Source organism: Lissotriton helveticus, chromosome 5_1 (genome assembly GCF_964261635.1).
Source record: "Lissotriton helveticus chromosome 5_1, aLisHel1.1, whole genome shotgun sequence".
NCBI classification, from domain to species: domain Eukaryota; kingdom Metazoa; phylum Chordata; class Amphibia; order Caudata; family Salamandridae; genus Lissotriton; species Lissotriton helveticus.
Window position 1 is genome coordinate 406,343,377 of NC_136065.1, and position 12,240 is coordinate 406,355,616.

The following is a 12,240-nucleotide window of genomic DNA, read 5'->3' on the forward strand; positions in this document are numbered from 1 at the left end:
TCACCCCCACCTGAGAAACCTGCACTGGCTCCCTGTCAACACGAGGAAATCCTTCAAGCTCCTCATCCACGCACACAAGGCACTCCACAAGAACGGCCCAGCCTACCTCAACAGCCGGCTCTCCTTCTACACCCCCAACCGCCAGCTACGCTACGCCGACCTCTCACTCGCCACCGTCCCGCGCATCCGAAGAACAACCACCGGCGGGAGATCCTTCTCCCACCTCGCCGCCAAGACATGGAACACCCTCCCAAGACCTGCTGACCTTCAGGAGGATACTAAAGACCTGGCTGTTCGATCAGAAGCGGCCCCCAGCGCCTTGAGACCCTTGTGGGTATGTAGTGCGCTTAACAAATGACTGATTGATTGTATTGTTAATTTCGGATAGTAGAATCATCACCAGCATCCAGGGGTGTTAGTATGAGGCTTAAAGTGTTTCTTCATCTGGCGGGTTTATGCAAGGGATTGCGATATCAATAATATTTTGAGTCAAATAAAAGAGAAGCCAAAGAAAGTAAACATTTCCGCTACTAGCATATTAAATGCCTGCATTTACCAGGATATAATTAGAAACTACTTTCAGATCAATGTAATTTAATTGGGTCTATAATGACATGTTCTAAGAAACAGTTTTTTATGGAATGACTTACCTAAACCCAGACAGGACACTCTTAGTCCGGACTTTCCAAGATTTCTGAAAAAAAGAACGATTTTATTGAGAGACTATGGAAACAAAGGAATATATCGCACTTCAATTAACAACATTAGTGTTATATCTGCATTTTTTTTACTCCAGTACTAATTCAGACAGCACAACAGCCATGCCCGGTCCACGATCACTAACTGAGGCACTGGTGGACAGTTTCAAAATTTCTCAAACCTGGTCAGTATTTCCATCATTGTCTGAATTATTTGTTTGCGTTTCTTTTACCAATTTGTTTACGAGTTCTATTTGTGCAACAGTACAGGGGCCACCTGGAATGTTGAGGGCTCCACAGAAGACAATGGAGCTTTTACTCATATGTTTACGAGTTTCATTTGTGTAACAATACAGGGGCCACCTGTAATGATGAGGGCTCCACAGAAGTCTATGGAGCTTTTACTAATCTGTTTACGAGTTTTATTTGTGTAACAGTACATCAGCCACCTAGAATGATGAGGGCTCCACGGAAGACAATGAAGCTTTTACTAATATAGTAAATTTACGAGTTTGGACCCAATAGGTATCGTCTCAGTGTGTGAAATCCTGCAATAGAAGGTGAACGAAAATAAGGTCATAACTTTGTGGGAATTCACAAACGTTCTGCAGTTAGCTTCCCAGCATATTTAATAACCTATACAATAAGACCATCACTTCAAACTATGAGCAGAAATCAAGGCGTGCACAGTAGTTTGGTTTCAGCAATGTGTTTCCCACCCTGGAAACACATGCTAATGTACTCCTGCGGAAGAAGGGTAAATTATTCCACGGTATGGCAAGGGGTTTCTCAACAGGGAAAAATACATTCATTGTAGAGAAAAAAAAACATTTTAAAAAGCAAAATTAAGGATAATTAGTCATGAAAATGTTAAACTTAATAGAAATTTCACAAGTGCATTTTGAGATTCAAAATACTCCTCGAAATCTACACCTGTCAGATTTGCAGGAGCACTTCTGGGTTTCTTTGACCTTACATGCCTGCTCCTTGGGACTAATACAATATACTGAGTGCCACTGCCCTCTGGATGCAGGTCTAGAACACTACTAGAGAACTACCTCATCAACAGCAAAATGTTCCAGAAAAGGAGAGGCGGAACACCGAAATGTTGGGACAGAGGACGAGCATCACTAATTATAGCTTTTTTTTCCTCATTAGCTTTAATTTGGCGCCAACCATTCCATGTCATAATGTCACTGCTGGGTGCAGAGCAAGTAATTAACTCTCGTTGTTGACCCTTGACCAACTAATGGGCCGTAGCCACAAGACAGGGTTAATGAGGAGGCCCACCGGTAAAGTCAATAATGCTATGAGCACATAAATATAACCGCTCATTCACTCGTCGCTCCCTTGAATAAACCTCTTTCAATGTCCTCTTCCCCATTCTCCATTTTTCCCCGCTCTGCTTGTTGAAAGCACTTTGCATGAACAGTTTTTTGGGAGCTGTTCCAAAGCAATCATATACGAGTAGTTAGAGTACATTCTGAACTCTCAACTTTTTTAAATGAATGTGCTCATAAAGCAAACCTACAGCACTTCTTGAATGTAATATGCAAATGAGTATGTTAAAGAGAGAATAGAAAATGTATTAAGATAGGTAGAAAAACTTATTGGTCAGGCTAGAAGTGTAAAGAAAGGTAGATCGATATAATAACAAGCAATGGCAAAGCCAGCAGGTCTCAGCAATGCCCGAGCTTTCAGTGTCTTTAGCCATGTTGTCTAGCAGTACATCTGCTGTTCTGCACGGCTAAAAGTTACTGAGAGCCCAGAATGACAGGATGTTGAGCCGCCGCCGCCGAGTCTCTTCACCGCCGACTCTTTTCGCCCCACCCATCTTAAGTTTATTGTCTTGCCCATTCTAACACAAAAAAGAGCTATGTATGACTTATCCTGCACTGTCCACATCATATCACTTTTTTTCAGTGACTTTCAGATGTGCTGCTAGACAGCATGGCTAAAAGACATTCACATTGACAAGGCTAATAGCTCAGCCATTGCCAAGATTTATTGTATTTTCCAATGCTTATTCAGTGTTACAACGGGCTATTGCTGAACAAATGTGGAAATGATAGTGAGAAAAAGATTTGGAGTTTTGAAGTGAAGTTAGGATGTGGCGTAATGGCCAGAGATGCTGACAGGGGAACTGGCCCATGAGGTTCAAATCTCGGGGTTGGGTGACCAATTTGTGATTCTGCGCAAATCACTTACGCTTTCTCCTGCCAACGACAATGAATGTGTCATTGTGCAATGTAACTGTTGAGTACACAGCGCTCCAATACCATCAGCTAGTGTGAGCACTATGGCTAGATGGGGACAGGACAAACACTCCAATACCATCTGATCGAGCAAAAAATAAAAAAAATAGCAGCGACAGGGAGGATGTGGGAGGGACGGAGAAAGCAGGCGGCGATGGAGAGATGGGCAAGCAGCAACAGGAAAAAAAAACATAACTGAAGGAGGATCAACAACAAAAATTAATGTTTCATTGTGTAATGTAACTAGTGAGCCCTTAAGGTGCACCAAGACTGACGACAAAGTGAGTGCTCCAATACCAAGGGATGGTGCAAAAAGTATAAATTAGTCTTGATTGTATTTTAACAACATTTTAAGAAAGGTATTGGTTCATGTACAAGTGCATGCATTTTAGTAGTATGTGTGTATGTGTAGAGGGAGACAACCTCAAAACACAACTACTCCTATGGAGTGCTTGAAAACAGAGAAATAACTGCTTCGCAATCAGCAGCAGTGTAAGTAGACATGTACTTGGTCCATGCGCTATGAGAGGGCCTAACACAAGAAGAGTACATGACATCCGCATGCCATGATGAACGGCATAAAAACATACCAAGAATGACGCTAAAGTTTACCAATGGTAGGAGATGGGCGGTGTGTAAATCCACAGATGAACAACACATCTCTTTGAGACAGCGCATTCGCTGTCTAGCCGAGACCTAAAAATACAAACATCAAATTGCCAAGATGCACTAACGGCAACTATGTATGCAGAGGGACAGTAATACAATTTTTTTTCATTAGTGTGGATGTGAATAGATACAGTAGTACTTGATTAGCAATTGTTCACAGTTGTCTTCAATTTCATTTCTCTTGATCTAATGAAAAACAAATCACTGTAAACATTTCGGAACTAAATAATGTCATTTTAGGTCAAGCAAAAGACCTAATGTTGGTGCACTAAAACCTAACAGTGGGATTTAAAGCCCAGGCATTGCTTACCATTAGTTAGCTTTATTGTCACTCATTTGCTTGCTTGTTATTCAACGGCTTGCATTGTCTATCCTACCTTTGTCCCTTTCCTAGAGCATAACCTCTTTACATGTGCCCAACCACTGTTTACTTTTAGGGATCTACTTTTTCTATTTTGCTTAAGCACTCCATGAAAATAATCTGTTTTCCAGCTGTCTTCCTCATGTGCTTAACTTTCACCATGCTCCTTGTTACTCTTTCATCCCGCACTGTGTTGCACTCTCGCCATACCTGCTTCTCACCTCCTCCAAACTCGTTGTTGCTCTCACCAACGTGCTTCCCCCAAGTTTGGTTCTTTCGCTCATGTCTCCACCCACCCCTCCCAGTTTACGCACTTATTTTCCCTTTCTATACGCTGTCCCCCCACCAATTACTCTGACACACACACTATATCCATTGCCGCCTCCTCGGCCCTACTTTTCATTATGTTTTTTGAGTGGGCACACAGCAAACTGTTGGTGTCCCCTTTGATTTGGAATAAAACGTTTTCACGCCTTTTCTTATTCATATTTTCTGATCTATCACAGATGACATCCCGCAGAGAGGCCCCAGCAAATATTTACCACCTTCTCAAAGTCGAATGTGGCTTTACAACCCAAAAAAATGGCCACACACGGTTATTCCCTGGGGTCTAATCACAGAAAGGAGTAGTTTCTGTCCTGTAACTCCAGTTCTGTAGTAGGGGTATCTCTGTTATAGTCATAATCTAGTGAATAGTCCCGCCCATGTGCGTGGACCCCGGAGCAATCAAAAATAATCTCTTACAGTGTCAAAAAATGCAGAAATGCATAGACACTTAAGAGAGAATTTAAAGACAGATAATGCAGCCTAAAAAGGCTACACCGTCCAGTACTTCAACTAGAAATTCCACCATAAAGTCCACAAAACAGCAAAAGCCTGTACAGATTTCCCTTGCTTTACCAGCAAAATCCCTCAGGAATGATAGAGAGAAGAACCTGGACAGACAAGCTCCATAGGCTGCCATTATGTGGCTCAAAACAGGATACTGTGCCTTTAAGAGAATCTTCCAGAACCTTCTCCCAGTATCCCAGAATGCATAGCAGGTCCAACTTAGTTTCAGTTCTTTTTGAAGGCGTAACACGCCAGACCTGTAGCATCCCATAAAGGAATATGTCTCTCTCCACCGGGGAGGAGGGAGGGCGCTTATGACTATAACAGAGATACCCCTACTACAGAACTGGAGTTACAGGACAGAAACTACTCCTTCTGTAGTAGGGGATCTCTGTGTATAGTCATAATCTAGTGAATAGAATGGCAAGCCCATCCCCACACCAAAGCGGCGGTGGAGAAAAGAGAATTAACGCCACTACTGTGCGAACAGATTTCGCAGCGAAGCCTGCCCAACCTGAGCGTCTGCCCTGGCATCAGTGTCCAGGCAGTAATGCTTAGCAAAGGTATGAACCGACTTCCAAGTGGCCGCCTTGCAGATTTCTGCAATCGGAACATTACGGAGCAATGCTGTCGTGGCAGCCTTGCCCCTGGTGGAATGAGCCTTAGGCTTACCTCCTAAGGTCTTATTAGCTTTTTGGTAACACAGCTGTATGCAGGACACAATCCACCTAGAGATAGACTGCTTAGAGGTCGCAAGACCCGTCCTGACAGATCCATAATTGATGAACAATTGGTCTGACCTACGAATATCCCTGGTTTTATCCAGATAAAATTTCAGCACCCTCCTAACATCCAGGGAATGCAAAGACCTTTCCGCTGGAGATGAAGGATTCTGAAAGAACGTAGGTAAAGATATAGTCTGATTGATATGAAAATCAGAAACAACCTTGGGAAGAAACTTAGGGTGAGTACGCATAACAACCTTAGCAGCATGAAATACAGTATAAGGTTCTTGGCAACACAACGCCTGAATTTCACTCACCCTGCGGGCCGATGTAATGGCCACGAGGAACGCCGCCTTCCAGGACAGGTGCTGCAACAAAGCCTTATGAATAGGTTCAAAAGGCTCCTTCATCAATCTGGACAGCACCACATTCAAGTCCCATGAAGGCGAAGGAAGCCTGACAGGAGGGAACACTTTTTTCAAGCCTTCCAAAAAATCTTTGATCACAGGGATCTGAAAGAAGGAAGTCTGTGAAGGGCATTTCCTGTAGGCAGTCAAAGCAGCCAGATGAACCTTAATGGAATGGACATTAAGGCCAGACTGCGCCAAATGTAGCAGATATGGAAGGATGACATCTTCCTTGCATGTCGTAGGGTCATAGTTCTTAGACTTGCACCAGATGCAAAACCTCTTCCACTTGTAAGCATAAGAAGTCCGAGTGGAAGGTCGCTTAGCCTCCTTCAGTATGTCCATACAATCCGCTGGGAGATTCAAATGGCCATATTGCACTATTTCAGGAGCCACGCCGCCAAACTCAAAGACGAGAGGTTGGGGTGCACCATCCGCCCCCCGAACTTCGTGAGAAGGTCCGGCCTGCACGGCAGCTTCATGTGAGGAAGGAGAGACCGGTGAAGCAGGTCCGTGACCCACCACTGTCTGGGCCATTCCGGGGCAATCAGAATCATCTTCGCACTGGATTGGGAGAGCTTGATGAGAACCGCTGGAATCAGGGGAATGGGTGGAAAAGCGTACAGAAAGCTGTTCGACCAATTGATCCATAACGCGTTCCCCAGCGTCCCCGGCTGGTAGTACCTGGAGGCGAAGTCTCGGCATTTGCTGTTTTCTGCGGTGGCAACAGATCTACCTCTGGAGTGCCCCACCTTGCGAAGACTTCTCCTAGTACTTCGTCGTTTATGACCCACTCGTGATTTTCCTGAATCAGTCTGCTCAGCTAGTCTGCCTGAACATTCTGCACACCTGGCAGATGAGTGGCCGTTATCGAGAGTCCTCGAGCCAGAAGCCAATGCCAGATCGCCTGCGCCTCCTGAGACAGAGTGCGTGATCTCGAGCCCCCCTGCTTGTTGAGGTAATACATCGTGGTCGTATTGTCCGTCTGTACAAGCAGAGAGTTGGTCCGGAAGGACGGTTGAAAAGCCTTCAGCGCCAAGTGAACAGCCCTGAGTTCCAGGAAATTGATGTGGTACGTGGACTCCGACGGGGACCACGTCCCTTGAATCTGCAGATCTCCGGAGTGCGCTCCCCATCCCAGGAGAGAAGCATCCGTCACGATAGTCTGAGTGGGAATGTCCTTGTGGAAGGGAACCCCTCTGAGGAGATTCTCCGCTAAACACCACCACTTCAGAGACTGAAGAGCATGCAGAGACAGTCGTATCTTGTCGTCCCAAGAGCCTCTCCTCTGGTCCCACTGATCTTCCAAGCACTCCTGCAGCGGTCTCATATGCAGCCGTGCATGTGGCGTCAGGAAGATGCAAGAAGCCATCGATCCCAGCAGAGAAGACACCGTCTTCACTGTCGTGGATGGAGCTGACAGGAGAGCCTGAGCCTTCCGAAGGAGTGATAAACGTCGCTCTTCCGAAGGAGACACGCTTGCCGACAGCGTATCGATGGAGGCTCCCAAGTACTGGATGCACTGGACCGGAGTCGGGACAGACTTGGACATGTTGATGTGCAACCCCAGCTTGTTCAAGAGAACGCACGTCTTCTGGAAGTGCGCTTGAGCTTCCGAGAAGGAGGAGGCCTTGATCAACCAATCGTCCAGGTATGGGTAGACAAACACCTTGATCTTCGGCAGGTGTGCCGCTACCACTGCCATGCACTTCGAGAACGTCCGGGGCGCAGACTTCAGCCCGAACGGAAGTACCGTGTACTTATAGTGATTGGTGCCGACTTGAAATCGCAGGAACTTCCGGTGTTTGTGTGCAATGGGCACATGGAAGTACGCATCCTGCAGGTCTATGGCGCAAAGCCAGTCTCCCCGTTGCAGCTGAGGATAAATCTGATGCAACGACAGCATGCGAAACTTTTCTCTGCGAATCCATTTGTTTGCCTGTCGCAAGTCCAGAATGGGCCTGAACTCGTTCTTGTCCTTTTTTCGGACCAGAAAGAACCGGGAGTACAGACCTCTTCCTCTTTGAGACAGAGGTACATCTTCTATCGCCCTTTTCCTCAGAAGGATGTCGGCCTCCGCCTGGAGCTCGCGCAGTTGATACTGCGAGCCGACTGGAGGAATCGATGGAGGAGGGCTGATGAACCGAAGACTGTATCCATTGCAAACAATATTCAGCACCCACTTGTCCTGAGTAATTTTTCTCCACTCTGCCAGAAAAAATTGAACGCTTCCCCCCACCGGAGCGGGTAACGGATGAAGGGGAAGTAACCGCTCAGGGGCGAGACCCAGCCGGGCCCTTGTTCGCGGTAGAGGACTGCTGTCCACATCTACCCCTCTGACATTTCTGGAAGGGTCTTCTGTATTGCTGCTGCTGTTGTTGCCCAGAAGACTGTCCCCTTCCTCTACCCTGCGACCCGAACCGCCGTTGGAACTGGCGGTAGGGTTTCTTTTCTTTCGGCTTCTCCAAGCCCACAGCCGTCAGGGTTTCAGCCTCGGCCTTCATCCTGGCCATTTCGTCATCTGCGTGTTTCCCGAAGAGGGTGTCGCCGGAAAGCGGCAGATTTGCCACTCGTTGTTGCGCTTCAGGCTTGAGCGACGTCAGCCGGAGCCAAGCATGGCGTCTCTGATTGATACCGTGGCAGTATCCATGCGCGGCCAGCAGGGAGATATCCGCCGCGGCACTGATGGCCTGGTTCGAAACCAGCATCCCTTCCTGGACGATCTCCATGAAGCCCTCTTTCCTGTCCCGCGGGACAAGGTCCGCAATCTGTTCCATGGAATCCCACAGTGCACGGTCGTACCGTCCCAACAACGCCGAGTCACTGGAGGCCTTCATCGTCGTGGAAGACGTCCCACACGCCTTCCATCCAGCTGAGTCAATCCAGCGGCTCTCCTTATCCGGAGGCACAGTGGAGGACGGGGAGGTAGCATGTAGTTTCCGAGCCGCCGTCACAATCACCGAATCAGGCACTGGGTCCTTCCTTAAGAAGGCCGGGTCCGACTCTGGAGCCCTGTACTTCTTGACAAGCTTGGAGGGAGCAGCTTTCACCACCGCCGGCGTAAGGAAGAGCTGTTCAGCCGGCTCAACCAGTCCCGGCACCAAAGGCAGTAGGGGGCAAGACAGGTGCTTCGTGTGCAAAGTCTCAAAGATCACAGAAGTTGTGGGCGTAGGGGCCGTCACCTTGATCCCCAACTTCGCCGCCCCTCTCAGGAGAACCTCCTGGAACGTGCCAATGTCATCTATCGGAGACACCCTCGTCTCCGGTGAATCCGACAATGTAGGCGAATATGAACGGGTCCCAGAGGCCGAATGGGACCTGGACCGATGCCTCCTATGGCGATGTCTGGATCTCGAGGAGGATCCGTGTCCACTCCTAGATCTGTCCCTTCTCCCTGAGCGTGACCTGGGTCTGGGACGCTCCGCCGGATTCCCCGGGTCGGACGTCTTGGGCTTAGGAGGAACCTTCGACTTCGGAGTCTTCTTCGGAGGTGTCGGAAGTCTGGGCATCGACACCGATCTCGGTGGAACCGGAGGAGGAGCACCCGGCACCGGGGCCTGCGGTCCTGACGGAAGAGCAGGTAGAGGAGGCAATGGAGGAGGCGTCGAAGCCCTCGGAGGAGGCCCTCTAGGCAAAGGAGGGGGAGGAGGCTGTACAACAGTCTTCTTTGGTGTATACACCTCTGAATACGCCGTTCCCGGCGAGCCACCATCCTGTTCTGACTGAGGGGAGCCCCCCACAGTCCTCGGCCTGTCCTTACGGCCCCCTGACGCGGAAGACCGGTGTTCAGACGTCGACCGTGGTTCCTTCGACGTCGAGCGTCCCTTCGGCGTCGACCGTTTCGCACTCCTCGGCGTCGACCGGCTTCTATGCCTCGACGTCGACCCCGACCAGATGGATGAACCTCTAAACCTCGACGACGGTCGCTGGTGCCTCGACGGCGACCTCGACCGCCTCGACGACGACCTCTTCGATCGCCTCGACGGCGACCTCTTCGAACGCCTCGACATCGACCTCTTCGATCGCCTCAACGTCGACTTCTTCAGCGCCGGAGACCTCTTCCGTCTCGACGGCGGCCTCGACGACGAGGATCCCCTCGACGACGACGATGTCCTCGCCCTCGACGGCGAAGTCGCCTCGACGGCGAGCGCCGACGCCGGGCCCTCCGATGCCGTCCGCTCGATGCCGACGGCGACGACGAGGAAATCTACACCGGGTTCGACGGCGGCCTGTGCAAGTCCCTCGACGTCGACGGGCGACGTTTTCTCAACCCAGAGCCCTGGGGAGACCGGGAACTGGCCGTGGACCGTCCTCTCGACGTCGTGGTCATGGCAACCGACCCAGACGGAGATCTTGGGACGTTTGCTGGACTTCCTGCCCCTGGGGAGCCCCCCAGAGGCCTCAGCATGGGCAGTAGAAGCCCCTCCAGACCCACCTTGAGCCTTCAGTCTTCTTTCTTCAAGTCCCTGAAGTCTGATCTTCCTCCTGTCCTTCAGGGTCCTGCCAGAGAAGCCTCTACAGATCACACACTCCTCTGGGATGTGGGAAGAGGGAAGGCAGAGAATACACACTTCATGGGGGTCTGACTTGGCCTTCTTCCTGGAGCACTCCGGGCATTTGTCAAATAATGCAGGCATTATGGACAACAAAAGAGTGCAGAAACCAAGAAGAAAGTCACCAAAGTACTTTAAAAGTACACAAAATCGAATTTAGTGAGAAAACACCAACAAAACCCTTGAAAAGGGAGAGCTCAATGCTCCAGGGTCCTGCTTGCAGGAGCCGGAAAAAAGAACTGAAACTAAGTTGGACCTGCTATGCATTCTGGGATACTGGGAGAAGGTTCTGGAAGATTCTCTGAAAGGCACAGTATCCTGTTTTGAGCCACATAATGGCAGCCTATGGGGCTTGTCTGTCCAGGTTCTTCTCTCTATCATTTCTGAGGGATTTTGCTGGTAAAGCAAGGGAAATCTGTACAGGCTTTTGCTGTTTTGTGACTTTATGGTGGAATTTCTAGTTGAAGTACTGGACGGTGTAGCCTTTTTAGGCTGCATTATCTGTCTTTAAATTCTCTCTTAAGTGTCTATGCATTTCTGCATTTTTTGACACTGTAAGAGATTATTTTTGATTGCCCCGGGGTCCACGCACATGGGCGGGACTATTCACTAGATTATGACTATAACAGAGATACCCCTACTACAGAATGGTGTTACCGCAAGGAAGCAAAATTTGCATGTAGAGTTTTCACACCCACCGCCAGTACCATGCAATTTGCATCAGATAAGAAAAACGCAAATGAGAGTGACAATAAAGACAATAAATTCAACTAATGTCTCTTTAAAGAAATGCCTAAAAATGAAAGGGCCATAGGCACACAAGGGGCAGATGCCCACGATTTATTTGCTGTCAAAAAAGTCCTACACCTGCTCCCTTCTAACTCTGAAAGCTGTCAGAAATAGATACCATGTACCCATGTTTCCACAAAACAATAGGAGAATTTTTGATTTTCATAAATATTGGGAGTGGTTACCAGCAGTGGTAAATTACAACCCAGTAGAAAAGTAATAATAGCAGCAGTAATATAAATACACAAAACACTGTCCTGAAACATTACCGCTTGCCAATGGCAATGCTTTCTGCAGATAGATGAATACCATTGTCGGAATAAACCTTTATTACAGAATTACAAGGACAATAATAATATTCCTACCCCAAAAACATTCTTCGGTCATTGACATTAGGTGCCCAACCTGTACCTACATTTTAAGTAGTGTCTATTGGTTCTGGATAATTTCATGCCCAGAGAGACCCTTATCACTGATAATTAGAGCGCAAAGCTGGGTGAAATATTTTTATGTAAAGTGGTGTTGACTATACTAAGACATACAGATTATTAATGGGTTACTCTTCATAAGGGGGTTGCTTCCCACAGTGGAGTTCAAAGTGACATAAAGAAGACAAGAGCAAAGCTTTCGTTATATATAATGGTGGTATATCCCACATTGACGACAGCTACACATCCACAATCCATGTTATGTAGGGCTCTAATCCTCTTTCCCTGCACAGCTGTCTCCACGCTCCTTCATATGTTTAAAAAAAACTCCATTACATCCCTCAAGCAAACATTGCTTATCATTTCAGTGACCAATTACTTAGTGGATTTGATATGTCTTAAGAATGGCACCTATGAAACATTTCTCTGGAAGAGAAAATCCCTTTCTGGAACGGACAGTTTGAAAGTGTAAATGATTTATTTTAAAAGAGTGTGTATGTGTGTGTGTGTGTTTTTCTGCTACC

The 12,240-nt window shown here is 47.8% G+C and overlaps 1 protein-coding gene across 4 annotated transcripts in view; it reads right to left on the reverse strand.

Moving 5' to 3' along the window:
* KCNAB2 (potassium voltage-gated channel subfamily A regulatory beta subunit 2) overlaps positions 1 to 12,240 on the reverse strand; it is a 1,353,173-nt gene that overhangs the window by 374,930 nt on the left and 966,003 nt on the right. For all 4 annotated transcript variants that reach the window (XR_013594749.1, XM_078642625.1, XM_078642626.1 and 1 more), the window contains one exon: positions 651 to 694. Coding sequence is in view for 3 of the 4 variants with exons in the window: in XM_078642625.1 (XP_078498751.1) it covers positions 651 to 694 (44 nt within the window). In the remaining variant the exon portion in view is untranslated. The remainder of the gene's footprint in view (positions 1 to 650; positions 695 to 12,240) is intronic.